General features: G+C 46.1%; 4 protein-coding genes across 4 annotated transcripts; 3 read left to right on the forward strand and 1 right to left on the reverse strand.

The window, feature by feature from the left end:
- Window positions 1-92: 92 nt before the first annotated feature.
- PADG_05943 (uncharacterized protein) lies at window positions 93-2,477 on the forward strand (the record flags this gene model as incomplete). Its single annotated transcript, XM_010763185.1, has 4 exons — window positions 93-258; window positions 333-728; window positions 789-1,468; window positions 1,533-2,477. 4 exons carry the CDS (start codon window positions 93-95, stop codon window positions 2,475-2,477), a joined length of 2,187 nt encoding a protein of 728 aa, XP_010761487.1.
- Window positions 2,478-6,508: 4,031 nt separating this feature from the next.
- PADG_05945 (uncharacterized protein) lies at window positions 6,509-9,721 on the forward strand (the record flags this gene model as incomplete). Its single annotated transcript, XM_010762968.1, has 3 exons — window positions 6,509-7,633; window positions 7,717-8,155; window positions 8,247-9,721. The coding sequence occupies 3 exons, from the start codon at window positions 6,509-6,511 to the stop codon at window positions 9,719-9,721; spliced, it is 3,039 nt and encodes a 1,012-aa protein (XP_010761270.1).
- A 1,400-nt stretch (window positions 9,722-11,121) lies between these two features.
- PADG_05946 (uncharacterized protein) lies at window positions 11,122-13,668 on the forward strand (the record flags this gene model as incomplete). The annotated part of the gene is made up of 6 exons (XM_010762969.1): window positions 11,122-11,167; window positions 11,706-11,921; window positions 12,237-12,285; window positions 12,365-12,381; window positions 12,539-12,982; window positions 13,148-13,668. The coding sequence occupies 6 exons, from the start codon at window positions 11,122-11,124 to the stop codon at window positions 13,666-13,668; spliced, it is 1,293 nt and encodes a 430-aa protein (XP_010761271.1).
- A 1,298-nt stretch (window positions 13,669-14,966) lies between these two features.
- PADG_05947 (nicotinate-nucleotide diphosphorylase (carboxylating)) lies at window positions 14,967-16,535 on the reverse strand (the record flags this gene model as incomplete). Its single annotated transcript, XM_010763186.1, has 4 exons — window positions 14,967-15,564; window positions 15,618-15,758; window positions 15,838-15,893; window positions 16,380-16,535. 4 exons carry the CDS (start codon window positions 16,533-16,535, stop codon window positions 14,967-14,969), a joined length of 951 nt encoding a protein of 316 aa, XP_010761488.1.
- Window positions 16,536-18,748: the final 2,213 nt, after the last annotated feature.

An 18,748-nucleotide genomic window follows, 5' to 3' on the forward strand; every position in this document is an offset into this window, starting at 1 on the left:
TCTTGTACCTAATTCTTTCGTTGTTTCATCTGTTGCGGGTGTTTCAATCTTGGTTCCTCTTCGTTCTTCCGGCGCCCTTCCTCATTCCAATCATGGGGCTCCTGGGACGGATACTCACCTTTCTTGCAATAATAGCAGCTACCTCAGCTGGACTTGCGCAATCTTCCCCAGATGCAAAGTCATTAGGAAAAAGAGAAAGCGAGCCTTGCAAACTGGTGGCCGATGCATACAAAGAGCAATCCAGTGAAGATCCAGATGGTGGGTCGCCATTATCTCATATACACCTCTCTCCGTCGCTCACCAATCTCTGACTCTTTTAAGCGGTTGATTAGGTCCATTCCTCATCTCTGCGCAACTCGCTCATGCTTGTTTGACTTCCGTGCCCATCAATAGAGGCGACGCTTTACGATTAGTAGACGGCCTGATTTCATTTTGGAAATGGCAGAGCACAATAGATTACCTCAAGGATCCCCCTTCTGGCTATTTACTGCCGAAAACGGACCTGGTTGCCGGGTTGGAAATCATCCGCAAGAAGGTTTCTCGGGAGGAATATACAAATGAATACGATTTCCAGCGCGATCTGTCGGCCCTGGCAAAAACCACACATGATTCTCACTTTAGCTTGAAGCTTGACGCTGCCAGCGTTTTCCATTTCCGCCGCTCAAAAGCGGGGCCACTTGTGTCCTTCTCAGAGAAAGGAAATGAACCACCCAAAGTCTATTCCTACTGTGAGTTATCCTACATAAAATGACGTCATCTATTGAACGCATTATGCTAATAGCTTGCAGTTGACCTCCAAGCAAAGAACCCCGACTTTGCTCCTTCGCCGATTCAAGAAATTGACGGCAAAAATGTCGTTGAATGGCTTACGGGCCTGTCATACGGGGGCACGACCCAAGACCCGGATGCTCTCTACAACGAGCTGTTTTGGAGTATCCCAGCCGAAACAAATGGGGTGCTTGGTGGGTTCTACGCCCAATCGGGAGTGTACACTGGAGCCTCCGTTGCCCTCAAGTTTGAAAATGGCACCGTCAAGGAATATGAGAACATGGCATCGTTCACCACACCATTCACAGATGTGGTTGATGGCAAGAGCTTTTATGCCAAGTTCTGCTCTTCTGAACTTGGCAAGGGATTTAAGAAAATGAAGCGGGATTATATTCTGAAAGCTGCCCCCATAGTGGCGCCCCGGGCCGAAAAGAACAAGCGCCCCCTTTATCCTAAACCAGTCGTTGAGATGCAGGGTGGAGATGTCGCGGGCTACTTCCTCCAGGATGATTACAGTGATACCGCTGTTCTGTCCGCCACGTCGTTCACGGGAACAGGTTCACAGGGAAGCGTTAAATTCCAGGATGCTGTAACCACCTTCTTGTCCGAATGCAAGAAAGCCGGCAAGAAGAAGTTGATCGTGGACGTTACTCGCAACGGAGGTGGAACAATCCTACTCGGCTACGACCTGTTCAAGCAGGTATGTGAATTATTGATTTGGGGAGCGCCACGTTCTCTATTTTGCTGACTGACGTGATATCCAGCTCTTGCCAAAAGTTGAGCCAGCCGACGCGTTCAACATCCGTGCCCATGAACAGCTCGACATAATCGGAACCAAAGTCCACGATATGCTTAACGACGGGAAGGAAACGCCGCAGGACCGTGATGAAAGGGACGGCATTTACGACACCGGTTCCTATTTAAATATGGACAACAAAAAGTTCTCCAGCTGGGATGATTACTATGGCCCGGATACCGTTGGCAAAGACTACAAGTTTAGTAATCTGGGACGCTGGGACTTTAACAACAGAGTATTGAGCATCAGGTCGTCTGGCGGAATCGTAGTAAGCGGTTATCTCGACCGTAAGAACATGCGCGAGGAGTATTTCAAAGCAGAGGACATAGTCCTCCTTACCGATGGCACCTGCGGATCTACCTGCGCCATCTTCGCCAATCTGATGCAGAAGGCTGGCGTCAAAACCATCGTCGTCGGTGGACGGCCCCAAACTGGACCTATGCAAGCTATCGGCGGTGTTAAAGGCACACAAGTCCTTACCTACCAACGAATCTACTACACCGCGGCCAGAGTATTTGACAGCTATTCCACTCCACAGGAAAAGCGTCAATGGGCAGGCACTGATTTGGGAGAGATCTACCGGGTTGGGAAGTACATCCTGGCCCGAACTGTCGACGATGGCGAGGGCGCTCGTGTCAATTTCCGCAACGGTATCGACCCCAAGGATAAGGATCGGATTCCCCTCCAGTTCGTCTATGAAGCTGCTGGCTGCCGTATCTGGACAACGCGTCCCATGCTCAATGATATCACAAAGCTCTGGGAAGCTGTTTCCGACACGACGTTCCGGGGTAAATCAAACTGTCTTCCCGAATCTGTCGGGAAATCCCCAGAGAACAAGAACGATGGCGGTGCCTTCCATGCATTTTCAGCAGAACCTCCAAAGATGACGCTCTACGCGAAGATTGATCGCTGATATACGGGATGTACATATCCATATCCTTCACTTCCCCTTCAACTGGCACTCATTCCCCGCCCACGCTCTTTTTGGGTGTAATATACAACTTCTTCTTCATCATCATCACGTATTGCTGGTTGATCGCATATTTCGCCTGGGTGTTTTTATGGAGTTATTTTTGGTTGGTTTTTGAATATTCTAGAGCATATGTTATGTACAGCAGCAATACTACCGGCGTTTGTTATGGGCTTGCTCTTGTTGTTTATATTTGACGTCTTTTTTTTTTTTTTTTTTTTTGGGGGGGGGGGAGGGATACGCATATATATATATATACCCCTATTCACGAGTGCAAATAGGACCTCTGAGGTTAGACTCCTGCAACTCTTTTGCAGATGGGTGAAGCAAAGCCCACATCCTCAGGCATCATTCAACCTCGATATATTTTGTGTCTGCAAACCAAGAGAGAAGAGAAAATAATCAAAAGGTTCCAAAAGCTGACCATCTAGTCTTTAATATTTTTCGTCCAAAACAGATAAATAGTTCCCAAAGTTCTTCTGAACCATGAGGGTAGTTTATTAAACCAGACCTGACGAAAATTGATTAAAATACGGAGTGGAAATCATGACATCGAGTTTCTTTTCTACCTCATCTAGGTAGTTAGCCATGAGGGTATCAGAACTTGATTTAATCCCCTTGGTAATTCTTTTGCAATTCTTTTGCAAGGAAGTTGAACTGTGTCAGCGACACTCTCATGGCAGGACATAACATATAAAATTGTATTTCCGAACGGATGGAATTGCTGCATATGTGAAGATTCCTGTCCCATCCTGAGCCAGGCTCTATCGAAAGAGCTATTAGGGGAGACGGCTCCCCTCGTTCTTCCCTAGCTGCTGGGATTGGGGCAGTCCGGGTCGTATTCTATTGTACTGTACATGTTTATGGCAGCAGTGACGGGCGTGATGGGATATATCTTTGTGTGTAGATTACCGGCAGGATGGCATTGTCCCGAGAAGTGCTGCCGGTGGATGGGTTTGTTTTCAGGAGAGACAAACTATTAGAACAGAGATTTGTCCCAACCATACCCCTTTTTTTTTTGCCAACGCTCCCCCGAAACATGAACCGTTGCTATGAGCAGGCCGTTCCTTAATCCCCGCTCCTTCCCCTGAAGAATGAAGAGAGATGGCTCCAAGGTGGTCACTCATCAATCGTTTCCTGGATCAGTACTTAGGAGATAATATCATCCAAGAGAGTTCTTTTCCCCAGCTTTCCCCCATGCCCCATGCAGGTGCTCATCAGGTGATCAGTTGCACCATTGCATGAGGGATTCCAGATGCCCTCTTGCATTTGTCACCATTATAGGGAAGTGTGGCATTCGGGGGTATGTATCCTACATACGTTCCTGGGGACTTTGTCAGCGAATATTCAGAGCAATTGTTGGGAGTTCGCACTCGTAAAACCTGGGGTATGTTTAAGTTATATTTAATTATCTCTTCGTTTGATTCTGCTGCACTTCATGTTGATGTTGACAAAACAGCGCTGTCCTTCCTTGATTTCTTCGTTATCATCTGTGTGGCAGAATGTAACCGAGAAGACAGAAAGATGAATTGTTCATTTTCCTTGGTTTTGGTTCAAATGTTGAGAGTCAACAATGCCAAGACGCGCGCACATCGTTTCGTCTCCAACTGTCGTTGGGACCTTGATATTCTTCATCCATCTCCACGAAAGAAAACACGTCAAAATCCATGAAGGGCGCTGTTACTCAAGGAAGATACGTCTCATCTTGCCATTTATTTTGTTTTATTTATTCCTATAATTGAACAAACCGATTTTTCACAGGTGTTTTGCTTCGTGCTCAATAGCGGACAAGTGACGCGCCGCACATCACAAGAAAAGCGAATGGAGACCTTTGCTGCGAGTATTGCGGGTCTGATTTATAAATTCTTCTTTGCGAAGAGATAACCAATTGCAACGATCTCTTCAAACCAGCTATGATTTCATTTATATGTGGGTCGTGGTCGTGGTCCCAGCACGTCGGACAGTTGTTTGCTTCTTGAATGAATATCGTCCTTGCAACAGAACTTACAATGCTGGATGGCAGCTGAGTTCCAAGTTGCAGACTCCGCTATCCAGACTGAGCAAGCCCCTCAGGCAGATCACAGTAGCTGGACTGGGAAGAACCTGACGATCTCATCTCGCTCGGTTGCGGCGTTGTTCACACTTCATGGGTACGATTCGACGAGTTACTCAGCCAGGCGCCAACTTTGTCAACGCTACAAGTGTCTTTGAGTGTTCTGTTACGTACTTTCTGCATCTGTAGCCTGCAAGACACAGCTTGCCAACGTCCGGGGGCCAAAATCTTTTGTTGTGGTTCGGTTCGGACCTTTGCCGCCCTTCCTCGGGAAGACTCGACAAGTCAGCTTTTGTGTCCATTCCTGCGAAGTGGTGCTACGGAGGCAGACCATATGTACGCTTTCTGTTGGTCGTGATCATGGAGCTCTATCTGCTGAGAAGAGCTATGCCCTTGTATACCAAATGCCTTGAGGTTTCCTTTTCGGAGATTATCATCTTCTAAATCACAAAGGAATAACTTCCTCATGTGTCCAACAAAAAATGCTTGAACCGCGAATGCTCTGACTATCATAATAGAATCTGATTTGCGGTGGATATGACGCTTGCGTCGCCAAGCTTTATGCAATATCCTACATCGTCCAGGCTTTCGGCTGAAGTTGAAATGGTACAGTTAACTAAAGTTGGTTGGTACTGCGACTTGCACCTAAGGGCTGATCTGCTGCATTAGAGCCCCAACCTTTGGATTTTGGACAGAGAGCCTTCTTCCAGGGTTGCAGGTGCCTTGAGTTCATCATTCGAGTTAGTATCTCTTCCTAGCGCCTAGGGACCTGTACAGGAGTACACATTTTCTCTTCCATCATTTTTTTTTCTTTTCCTCTGCTGTCAATCTGTGCTCCCATTTTAATTTATTCCCTGGGTGTGTGAATGATTGAGTGTGAGTGAGTGTATATGTGTGTGTATGTCAATGGAGGACGTGGTGATCAATCTGGATCATATTGTGCGACTCCCACCATCTGGTGCTCCTTTTGAACTTGTGCGCAACATGGATGATTGAGGCCTTGGATTGTACACGACGTGGCTTCTCGCCTGTCGTAGACAGCCAACCCTAATTATTACCCATGGAGTAACTACTTTACTCCTTTATTTTTTATTTTTATTTTTATATTTTTTGAAGTTCTGCGAGTAGATACATATCCATCCTACCACTTTCACCTGCTCATGGAGCGAGGTATCGAAGGGGATTGCATCTGCCAGAAGCAATCATTGGTTCAGAGCCAAGGCACAATCGCCTGTAAGGGCACAATCTACATATCTTTTACGGAGTACACGCCATCATGACAGTTAACGTTTGATGTTGTTTCTTTTCTTTTGACATATCTTGCATGTGCCCGAACTGGTCCATTCAACTACACACCCTTGGGACTAGGTCTCGGTTACCCTGGTGTCGGAGAAACTCATAACACAATAATTTCCTAAGCTCCCATTTGTGACACTATCTGATATCTTTGAGGGTTCAGACTGTCAATCCACGGATGCATTCTAGGTTTTCCCCTGATTTTCCTGGTGGAAACCTTAGGTGCTACTTTGAAACTACATTTCCAATATTGCGCGAGGGCCTCTCCATCTCGTTTCGCATTTTCCTCTTAACAGTTAACCTAGTTTTCCCTGTTGCGAAATTTGCAGGATTCCCACTTCTGCATGGATTTGCCGTCTGCACGCTTCTGATATCCCCATGGTTTATCTATTCCATTATTTTCGTCTCGCTTGGATTTTTTATTTTCAATTTTTTGGATATTTTATGTCAGCACTTTTGTTGAGAAGAGCGAATGGATTTAAGGTATCTTGTCTTTTCTCTGGTCGGGTTTAAGCTAACACATGTTGGATTTTCGGGGTTTGGTTTCAACAACTTTTGCGACCTTGACAACCTTAGCTTTCGAAACAGCTGCTGGCGTGTTTATTACTGATAGAGTGATTGTGTCATGCCCTTGCAACCCTTGACAGAATCTCTCAGTATTCTTTTTGACGACGCTGCTGACACGATGGATCGGAGTGAGGAAGTTCATTCCGGCCGGTATCCTTCGGTGAAACTGGCCAATTCATCCAAGAAATACACTGATGATTCTATGCAACATTCGAGGTCAAATATTTTTACTTTGACCAGGAATGGGAACCATGCGACTGTTCAGTCGCTAGAGGAGGAAGAAGTGGTTGTTGAAGACCGATATGAGAGTCCACACGAAGGAGGATCTGTACAGCGTTTAAACTACCATGTGCCGCAGATCATGGGTTTGGAACTCCAAGTTCCTGCATCTCTTCCACACGACGGATTCGCTCCAATGCAACTAGGTTGTTTTTCGCCACGTAACTCTGGTACAGACGACCCGGCAGTTCATCTAGATACTTACAACCTTTCTGCTAATATTCTGGGCCGATTAAATCCAACCGAGACCATTGCTTTTTACAATTGTTCTCCGGGTTTCTGCTCGTCTGTGAGCACCGTATCTGCACCCGCTACGTTTACCTCGTTAGAGACGTATTGGAATTCGTTGGGATATTCCGATCCAGTAACGCATTCGTTTCCTGAATCTCTAGACTTCTGGAGATGGTCTACTTTATCCGCGAATGAAACCTTGGTAATTAAACCCAAGAATCATGGCTCGAGTGGTCAAAAATCGTCGACTGAGACATCTCATCAGAGACTATTGCGAAAGGATGGAAATCTTGAACGTAACAGGGTCCCGTACTGGTCTCAAAAAATGCTACGGCCATCTCTGAGAAGGTCCGGAGGGGACCCTGGGACCCAGTTACATTATTCCCATGGGTATCAAGGAAGAGTCCTGCAGCCTGACGTCAAGTTCTCTGAATTAAACCAGTCAGATGGGTCATTATTCCAATACCCGAACTCGATGTCGCATTCAAATATGGAAAATAACTTTAACAATTCTGTCAGAAACACCAAACAATCAGTCATGTATCCGGGCGGGGAATTAAATTCAAAAAGCAAAGACGAGTCTTCTATTCTCCCAATAGGTTTCCCAGATAACGGTGCATACCAATACTCAGCCGAAAGCCAAATTGGGAATCTAAATGCGATAGACGTTTTAGTAGGTCGTTTTACTCATTCCCCTGAGACTCATTCCCCTGAGACTGGACATCTTGATTCGTTACTAACGACGCTTGCTAGTAGAACTGTATAACGATGAGAGCAGGACCTAGAATCAATCTCGGGATAATAGACATGTCGTGTGCATTCGTCATATGCCGAATTACTGCCGGTGATTTTCCTATAGTGTATGCTTCTAATGCGTTTCGCCGGTTGACCGGGTACTCACATGAAGAAGTTTTTGGGCGCGACTGTCGGTTTCTTCAGGAGCCAACGGGGAATATTGAACCAGGATTGAAACACAGAGCCTCCTATGACAAGGCGGTGCGCCACTTAAAATATAAGATAAATGCCAGATCTGAGGTTCAGGAGTGCTTAGTGAATTATCGAAAAGGGGGACAACCGTTTTTGAATCTGCTCACCGTGGTTCCGATACGGTGGCTCTCAGATGAGTATAATTTCAGCGTTGGATTTCAGATTGATATCGTGGATTCTCCTCAAGGGATTACTGGAAGAAACCTTGGTTAGTATTTTAAGAAAATACGCTATACCTATCCCTCTTCATTGCGCTTTTTCTTCAAGATTTCTAACATAACTACTACTACTTCTCCTAGATGGCTCATATATCGTTAACTACCGAAGAATAGAACTTGCCCCCAATATATACGACCCAGGAGGCACAACCGGGCGAGATCAAAATGGGTATTTCCCCTCCAAATATCGCAAGAGCAGCAATACGACAGATGTCGATGAAACCAGAAACCAGAGCTCTTTTCACTTTAGAAGCTACTGGGGAAAGGTATTTTTGGGAAGCCCTGATTTTCTATTCCACGTTATATCGACAAGTGGTGTATTTTTATACGTCACTCCCTCAGCATCCGCGATTCTCGAATACGAACCTAAGGAGCTGGCTGGATCGATGCTCTCCTCGATATGCCATCCCAGCGACATAGTCACCGTTATAAGAGAACTCAGGGACTGCGAGCCCGGCTCAGCCGTTAACCTCCTCTATCGCATTCGCAGGAAAACCAGTGGGTACACATGGTTCGAAAGTCTGGGCTCTGTCTACTTGGAGTCGACACGAAAGCAGAAGCATGTAGCTCTGTTAGGGAAACTGGTGGCAGTTTTCACCATGTCCCATGGCGAGGTGATGGAGAATGGCGGTATCAATGAGGGCGAAATATGGGCTAAGATTTCGACATCTGGAATTTTGCTTTTCGTCTCGTCCAGTGCGGGTGCCTTTCTTGATAGGCGCGCTGAAGGCTTGGTTGGAGAAAGCGTCCAAAATCTTCTAAGCGGTGAGTCATTGGCGGAGTTTGAGAATGCATTGGGTGTCGCGCGCAGTGGAAAACAAGTCTCCTGTAACCATGGATTACAGCATCGCCGAGGGCATTTATTGCAAGTCCAGAGCACAATATATCCTGGTGAAAAGACGGACAAGGGATCGAAACCTGCGTTTCTGATATTACAAATTCGATTGCTTAAGCTACGGAGACCAACCATTGGCTACCGGGCGAAGGCCTCTGTGATGAAAACACGCAGAAAAACGAGCAGCGGCATAACGATGCACCAACTAATTTCACCCGATATATGCCCACCACGCTGCCCTGACGTCGCTGGCCATGGTTATGGGAATCAATATATGAGGCCCTCACCCTGCTCCTCTCTCACGGGACCTCAACCTATGATCCATCCCGTTGTTAAACCCGACTCATCCAATATGCCAACCAGATATAACAAATGGAGTCCATTCCTTTCGAACCCAGAAATCACACAAGAAAGAACACGAGAAAGACGAGAATCTTGTAACATATTCGAAGAGTTAAACCCGACCCGCACCACAAATTGGCAGACTGAGCTGGAGCACTTGAAAAGGCGCAACAATGTCCTTGTCGAGGAACTGCAGTATCTGACGAGTTTGAAAAAGAGGCGGAAGCGGAAAAGGGACGTCGAGATGCCCGAAAAGGACTGCTCACAGTGCCATACGAAGACCACACCGGAGTGGAGGAGGGGCCCAAGTGGGAATCGGGATTTGTGCAATAGCTGTGGTTTGAGGTGGGCGAAGCAGGTGAGTACAGTATCTGCGTAGTTAGATGTGGTTTAACGGCATGGTAATTATATCGTGCCTATAGATAAACCCTTTTTGTCAGTCTCTTCTCGTTCTCATCGACGATACATTGCCATTTGTACCCTGGTTTTTTTTTACCAAAGAGAGCAGCAAAGCCTAGAAGCTAATTCAATGTTTTATTTTTCTCCAAGAACGGCCGGATAACCCCATCGCCACGTAAATCTTCCTTGGAGCAACAGAACCAGGGCAATGTGCAGAAAACTGTCTTCTGAGAACGACCGCACGCCTTTTCCGACACAGGCTGCATCGACCCAACGATGACCATGACTGGGGAATCACATATCCAAGCAGGCATATTAAATTTTCGTGTGGATTTTTGTTTCTTTTTGGTGCTAATTGATAAATCACGACTTCGCTGTTTTTTGGGGTGGCTAGAGCTCGATTAGCTTGTTCTGGGATTTTATTCAGGGGTTACGGATAGTTATGGGGGAAAACCTGGTTGACAGATATATTTAGCTAAAGGGCGGGATTGAAATTGCGATTTGTATTCTGTCAAACCAGTTACGACGTCTGAGCAAAACACAAATAATCTATGAAACTCCAAGCTAAGATTCTCGCTACAAACGAGTAACTATCTACGCAGAGTGCAATGCATTTTTGGATTAACATTTGTATCTATAGTACCTTTTTGTTCTCTCCATTTCCCCCTAATTTTCTGTCCCCCTCCCTCTGCATCCATTTGGAATATGAGTGCTAATTTGCCTTGACATCTCGCGGCGCGTGCCTATAGACTATGCCGGCTGACAATCCCCCTTGTTGGGATTTCGATGAAGTCAGAGAAGACCAGAAGTCCTCAACCCTTTTTTTTTTTTTTTTTTTTTTTTTTTGCTAACCCTTTCCTATTCTGTGCTTCATGGGACGAATTGAGTGGTAAAAATGTTACCCAAAGCGACAGCCACCTGCAAAGCGCATGCTGGCTTGGTGGTAGGTTTTTCATTGGCAAAATTCCTAGACGGGAGTTGGGTGGGTTGTGCAGTTAAACACATAACTATCAACCCCTGATCCCGAAAAATAGAGAGGAAGAGAAAGGGGGGGGATTGAAGGTACATTTCATAGGCCCCGCCAACGAATAACAATCAATAACCACGCGCGGCTAAATTGATCTTCGAACCCTCCAAAAAGCAGGAAGCTGTTGTCTAAGCGTTGGCATCGAACTGGCTTTCCAGCGGACACTGATACAATATCATGGACCATAGCATTGGTATATCTATCCAACCCAGGAGTTGACGAACAGGAATCTCCCCTCCTCCCCAGGTTCAGATATGCTATTCGGCTCCCAGCAGGCCTAACCCTGCGGGGAAGAAGCTCGCCACTTTCAACTTGTTTTGGGAGGGTTCCCATTCCGCGCATTAATTTTCCATATGCAGAAACGAAGGCCAGGAGAGGGGTCCAAGAGTTTGACAATAGGTAGGTAGAATAGCCGTACACTAACAGGGATTGATATCGTCCTGGGGATTTTCAATGCTCCTTTTCGTCCACGGTCCTACAACACGGTGGTTAGTGAAATGATGTTTATGATGTTTATTAGAAAGGATATATATATCTATACTTCATCCACCCCATCAGTTAACTCCGTCTGCTTCCTCCAACTCCATACACTCCGCATACTCCGCATACTGGCATATATATAACTATATCCCACCTGCTCGGTAGCAGGTTATCTTTTGCCCAAAACGGCAAAGCGTGCAAGCCCAGTGCCCGAACCAACCTCCACTGCTGGAAAACCAACCTGCAAAACAGGGTCAGTCATGACCAAAGGGGGGTGATGGTGATGCCATTATCCCGTCCTGTTTATTATCCTAACTATATACTTGCTTTTGGAACCGGTTTTTGCCGCGCCTTCATATATCCCCCCAATTGCGCGCGCGTTCTGCTTTCCAGCGATCCTCCGGCTTATTTACTTGGGTCAATGGTTCCCCTTTATTAATCTCTCTGATTACACCAGACGCACGCCCACGCCTCCAACCTGGGCGAAATTGGATATCTCGCTGCGCTACTATTTTCTGCACTGCAAGAATTGGCGTCGCATCGCATTGGCTTCCTGCGTCGAGTACGTCGATTATCAGACGCGACTTCGACATATCCTCGCTCCGGGAACCGGCAGATATCGCGAGTTGCGATAGTGACAAACACGAGGATAGTGGGGGACGCCGTCTTCCGAGTTTGCTAGCGCAGGTCGAATTTTGTCCTGTTTCTGCTTTGCAAACTAATGGCGGAGACGGTGTCCATTACAATCTGTGGTGATGGCGGATGTGGTACGTTCGAGGAGCCATTTACTGGGAGAAACCGCTATATTCGCCAATTTTATTAGTGTTTTCCCTCGCCTCGCATTCTTGTATTGACTGAGAGTTCTCGAGGTGACTGAGTTTTGCCAGAAGAGATCTGTGCAAGAATGAGACATTAGTTACAATTAGTTTCTCGATTTACGCCGGTTAGGGGATGATTGCTAATTGTTTCGTTTTACTATGCGATATAGGAAAGTCATCGATCACGCTGCGATTGGTGCGAAGCCAATGGACACATGAGTAAGTTTGATTCTCAGCTTATCATGCTTCACACACATATTTCAAAGAGTGCTTGCTGATCGTAGTTGGCACTATCTAGATATGACCCTACAATCGGTATGCCCTCAATTTCCTTACCCACATCATCCGTCGTCATGTCCCTTTTGTTTCTGAAGCGTGGTTCGCGTTCAAAATGATCTTGCGATAACAACGCGAAATCCCCTCAATGGCCCTCCCGACAGTTTGCTTATTTTATGCTCATGGATACTCCCAGAGGATTCATACTCCGTTACTCGGATTGTCGACGGCCTGCCATACTTACTTGCTTTAACAGACACCGCTGGCCAGGAGGAATATCGTGGCCTGTGGGCGTCGGCGAACCTCAAATCCGATGCGTTCCTCCTGGTCTATGATATTACAAATTCCTCTACGTTGGAGGCTTTGGATTATTTCATGGATATGATTGACATTGAAGTAGAACAGCGGTTGGAAACCAATGCGCGTTTGATCCGGGAATTGGGCTACTCCAGCCAGCAAGGAGAGAACGTTGCTGTCGGAATGGCTCCACCTGTCAGGTTTATGGCTGGAAATAAATGCGATTTGAAGGACGAACGGGTAGTCAGTGCGACTCAGGGCCTAGAGTATGCTAGGAAAAGAGGTTGTGGTTTTATGGAAACGAGTGCAAGGGAAATGGTTAACATAGAGGAGACTTTTTCCTGTAAGTTCCCTCTTATCCCATTTTTGATCCTGTCTGCACTATCGCGAATGGGCGTTGAATTTGCGATAATAATAATCCTCGAGTTCTGCGACGCTTAACGGAGCACATATATTTCGTCCTTTATCTCTCCTCACTGATATTGACTAAACGTTAACTTATTGCCAGTAATCGTTCGCCGTGTGGTGGAAGCGCGGCATCGCCATTACCTACAACAATTTCCAACCCCACACCCCAAGGCAATTGGCAATTTATCTCTAGCGGCGCATTCTCCATCTCAAGCCCTATTCTCTCCCGACCTAATTGTGGTATCGCAGGCGGATTCACATTTACGAACACCAGCTCTCACAGCTACAGAGAAGGGGTTCGCTGACCATAATTTTATCAACGAAGCAACGGAGCGCTCCTCACACAGGTCAAGCCAGTGGAAAGGCATTAGCAGAGCAATTTCAAAACGTGTCAGGAAGATGAAAAGCCGGGATACCACAAACCAGCGCCATAGCAATATAGCGCCATCCAGTGCCATCCCTGGCAAGGTATTTGATGACGAGAATAACCCACCGCAATCTGGAAGAAAGGAAGAAGACCTGGCCAAGTCCATGAAATCAGAAGACCGCGAAAACGACGAAAATGAGCCTGGAAGCACCCCGAAATCCTGGTGGAGGCAGATTTTCTGCTGGAAACCTTGACCCTCTTTTTCATTCAACAATCACTTCTTCAAGTAACAAACAGCCCGGGCAACATTATTTCTTGGTCTCGAGTTTGGAGCTCTTCCGAGACAGTGTTTTTCCATTTTGGCCTTCTCTCACATTTCAACCGATTACCTCTCGGTTTTCTGTATCCTTATTTTCTTTATTCGTCCATATTCACATCAGATTATTTTTTTGGTTTCTCCCCCCCACCCCTCTTTTTTTAAGAAAAAATCAATATTAATTTCCCCCCGAACCCCCTGGTTATCTCCGGTGACATTTTTTTCGTTTCTTTTTGGGGTGTTGACCCTGTGCTCATAATCCATAGCCATCACCTCCGCGTTTGTATTCATTCCTCTTTATTCCTTTTAAAACGGCTCACTATTCTCAAGTCCTAGCTCTCTCTCTATATGCACTGATATATATTTGTGATGTTGAAGATTTTCGTGCTGCATCTTTTCCTTTTTTCTCCATCTATGTCTTGGCCAGGGAAGACATGCTATATTCCATTTGTTGCTATTTTCCTATCTTCCCCTGTGAATATTTTCCACCTTAATTAGACTCTTAATATGTCTACTACCCTCTCTTGCCGTTGGTTTGACCAGATCATTCCATTGTCTATACTATTTTCTAAAGGTATTCCCCCTTGTCGTTTGTTCTATTTATTTTACTTGAATTTAATTCTCCTTGGCTATATTTATTTCTGGGATACATATGTCTTTCTCTCTCATCGTATTCTTTCCATTCTATTCCCTTATCCTATTCAGGAATTTGCTTTTGGCTTTTCCGTGGCTGTTAAGGGGGGGCTTTCATACAACCAAGGCACATGGTTTTTATATTCGCCTGTACATGTATTTAAAATAGAATTTCTCTTTGTCACTTCCTCTATCGAAATATTTGACTACTAGCTAATTTTTGGGAAGTCGATCGTGTCGTAAATATGAAAAAGCAACATTTCTCAACATCAGTTATTGCACACGATTATCAACGTTTCTATTCGAATATCCTGGAAAATATTGTCATCCGCAGTATTTCAGCGTTGTTGGAGACAGTACAGTTCTATATACAATACTTCACAGTGCAGACTATACAATGATCGCAAGCGACATCTATTGTTCCTGAGATAGTCATATACTTTCGAATACGTTATAGCAACAACGGATGACATGAGCTCCTGACACAGACAAGCCCATGAGTGACAAAAGATTAAAACGAATGGAAGCGCAAACAAACCGTACTCTATGATCTATATACATCACCGCCTGCCGGTCTTCCTACCAGCCTACCAACCCACCAACTTACCTCAAAGAAACCTTCAACGAAAAGTCGACGATTCCCACCCCCTGGTGAATGCTGCTAGTGGATAAAATATCCACATCTTCTGCCGCAAACGAAGCCGCATTCTGCTCGTTCAACCCACCACTGACCTCAACCAAAAAGGAGCCCCGCGGCTTCCCTTTGGCGGTCCATTCATCCTTCAACTTCTTCGCGGCCCCAGCCACTTCCGCAGCAGAGAAGTTATCGAGCATGATTACATTCGCACCAGCAGCAATGGCAGCATGAGCTTCGTCGATGGTGCGGCATTCCACTTCGACTTTTGTGGAGAAGCCCCCAACGGCGCGTGCGGCGGCGACAGCGGCGGGGATGGCTTGAGCAATTGTCGGTGCCTTTGTCGATTGAGTCGAGGAGCCCTGGGGCTGGCTTTTGTTGTGGCATGCCCAGATGTGGTTGTCCTTGAGCATGGTCATGGAGCTGAGGTCGTGGCGGTGCGGGTCCGCGCCACCAACGAGCATGCCATATTTCTCCACGAGGCGGAAGCCAGGGGTCGTTTTTCGCGTGCCGGCGATGATTCCATTCCAGTTATGGGAGCGGATGATGTTGACAAGGTTTGCTGTTCTGGATTGCTTGGTTAGTTTAAGAGTACAATTTTGGCCTGGTGGATGACTTACTTCGTGGCAATTCCCGAGCATCGTGCGAGAAGATTCAGAGCAACTCGTTCACCCAGAAGGATTTGCCGCATTGGGCCTCGAACAATTGCACAGACAGTGATCGGTTCGATCCTGTCGCCCTCGTTGACGTTCCATTCAACACTGGATAAACAATAGTCCGAAGTGGTTAGGTTGGGTCTCTTTTGCTTTTCAGAGATAACTTCATTAGGGATTACCATACGTGCAGCCTAGCTGTGAAAACACTTCATTGAAAAAGGGTACTCCTGCCACCATTCCCTAGAGTGTTGAAGAAGCCAAATCAGTAAACTGCCAAAGCAGACTCAAGGTATATGCGAGAGCACAAAGCGAATATCAATACAAGCAAAAATACACCATAATGTTTTGGTCAGTCATAGTAGCTTTTGGACCATGGTGCCAATTCAATTTGCTCAAGCTGCAGGAAAGTTAAGGGTTAACCAATGACCAACCAACATCAGCCATGTCATTCGATCACCAAAATTTCTAGTACAGAGCATCGATACAGCATTCAATTGGCTTGAAAGCTATAAAAAATGTGTTGCTTCATGCAGAAAACAACAACGCTTCTCTTTACCACTTTACCAACCCGCCCCTTTTGTTTTCGTTTTCTCTCTTGGATTGAAGAGGGATACCATAAAACAACGTCATTTATCGATTCTGAGACATGGTACACAATGGGGGGGGGGGGCACTTGTATTGGCTTCTCCACAAAATCTCCGCTAGCGAGGCAAATTCGTTTCTTACCTTACTCTTCCCCAGAAGCCTGGCTTCACCCTCGGCTTCCCCAACGACGAAGCCACCATAGTCAAAGCTAGGACAGTCCTCCTGCAGCCAAGCAGAGATCGTCTGGCTGAAAGTGGGCGTTAAAAGATGGGAGAGATCTCCGTGTGACGACGCCATGATGATCAACAGTCCGGGAACGTTAGTCGAAACAACCTGCTGGCAACGTATACACAGTTGTTGTCCTGTCAAAAAATCCGAGATGGGGGCTTGCAATGCGTGAGTCAAAGCGAATTCGGGATGATACGTAAGCGATCTCTTAAGCCTTCACGGAAGTTCGTTCGTATTTCTCCTTGTTGCGACAAATCGCGGAGCCAGAAGAGTTCCAACCAGGTGGTTTTTAATACGTGGCTATTGGATGCCGTAACGGTCCCTTTGACCCGGCCAAAAGTCACGGGCGTACGCTATTTCCCGATGCAGACCCAGCCCCCAACCCGCCTTGAGTCACGGGACCCGTCAGGCTTCTCGGCATTAGTCATCGGAATCGGGATCTTGCCCAGCCGAACTTCCCGAACTGCCGAATACACATATTTGTATATATTTATATATACATTTATATATATATATATATATATATATATATAAAAATATATGTAAGGCCGGCGGATGTGAGTTTACTTCTCGTGCGCAGCCCAAAAGCTGACGGGAAGACTTTGAGTCCTTGTTGGACTCGCGCCAGTCAGGGCTGAATGCGAGGAGATGGAAGCAGCGCAGAATGATGACTTACTTACATACTGTATATTCAGGGGAGGGCTGGAGGGGTTCATTCCGTTTTACTCGATGAAACTCGCTGCGATTTCTTATGATTCACCTCCTTGCGCTACTTTTATTTTCCTTTATTTTTGAAAACACCTCTTGCAAAATAAGGATTGGTAATTAATCTAATGACCGAGTTTCGGTCGGCGTTTATCCATCACTTCTGGTGCCCCACGATTCGGCCACTAGCTGGCGACCCACAGCGGCTTACCTAGATAGATAGTTGATGAACTGGATCAAGTTTTGTGTTTGTCGAACTCTGCCAGAAGAGCAATCGAACAAAATTATTGAGAGGAACAAAGCCGTTGTTGATGTCCTCTGCACGAGTCTACCGTGAAGACACTGTTGACAATCTGCATGTCCCTGACGACTCTTGTTTCGAGTGTGTGCTCCTCCTGATTTAGTAGCAGCAGCAGCGCTCCATGGATCGAAGAACGATTTTTGCATTTCGACGTCTTGTATCGGCACCCACAAGTGATGCGAGTGCATATTTGTTCTAAACAGTGTATTTCGTGGTAGAAACATCATACCTGATCCAGGCCTGGTTTTTGAAACTTCTCCAAAGTGCAGTTGGTTCCGGAATTACTATTGGCCTTGCAATTTGTTGGAATACGACTTTATATGGCTCCTGATTCGTGTTGCATTTGAGTCTTGTATGCTAGACTACGATCCAATGTGGTGTGATGTTTGGTATGAGTTACAGACTTCGCAGATAACCAAGTCAAGAGGGTACCTAGAATCAAATTCAAATTCTGTGACACAGAGCAGAAATCCGCAGTGAACAGCGATTTATCTTATTTCCGTCAAGCTGCTCTCTCCATGCACCTTGCTTAAATTTGTATTTCTGCTACCTGACAGTTAGCTCATCGTGGCATGTGGTATTGTTTCGATGCCAGTTTCTTGTTGGTATTAAGGATCCTTAGGTGAGATCGCTCACTCCAAGAAGGAAAACGTTTGCAGCCTGTGAAAATACCTTTGCAAACTGAAGTTGCAGGTATGCAATCCTCAGCATATTCTCAGCACAGAGCACACACAAATTAGCCATATGCCTCTGTGTGTTCATATGTATTTCGTCAGAATAGCTACTACATAGCAGATGGCATTTCCAAGGACCGATAATGTGCAATGTGGTTGAGCTTGAATCGCGGCGCATTGGCCACCGCGCTATCGTATCGTATCCTGGCCACCGGCAAGGATGGAGAAGTCTCAACGGTGAAAATATGCGGGGGGAAGGTTTTTGTTTTGAAGAATCCATGGCCTGCCTTTCCTAGAATTTTAACCTCGTGACAATTTCTCACTCTTTCATGGGTGGAATGAGCAGGCATATAAGGATGCCGTGGTCTCCTTATTCGATACGAGAAACCGGATTCCCTTCGCCTATGCCTTGGACACCTTTGGGCCCAGCGGGTTCGAATGAGAAGAATAATAGGCTTTGACTGCTTCTAACTTGTATGTACCGTTTGTGTCGTGAGAAATCATTTCAGCTACGACCTACGAAGTTTCCCGGTTGACACTGACACCCAAAGGGTACTCAGCCAGAACGATACACATAACCAGCTCAATATACACCAGACACA

The sequence above is a fragment of the Paracoccidioides brasiliensis genome (assembly GCF_000150735.1).
Source record: "Paracoccidioides brasiliensis Pb18 unplaced genomic scaffold supercont2.7, whole genome shotgun sequence".
NCBI classification, from domain to species: Eukaryota; Fungi; Ascomycota; class Eurotiomycetes; order Onygenales; family Ajellomycetaceae; genus Paracoccidioides; species Paracoccidioides brasiliensis.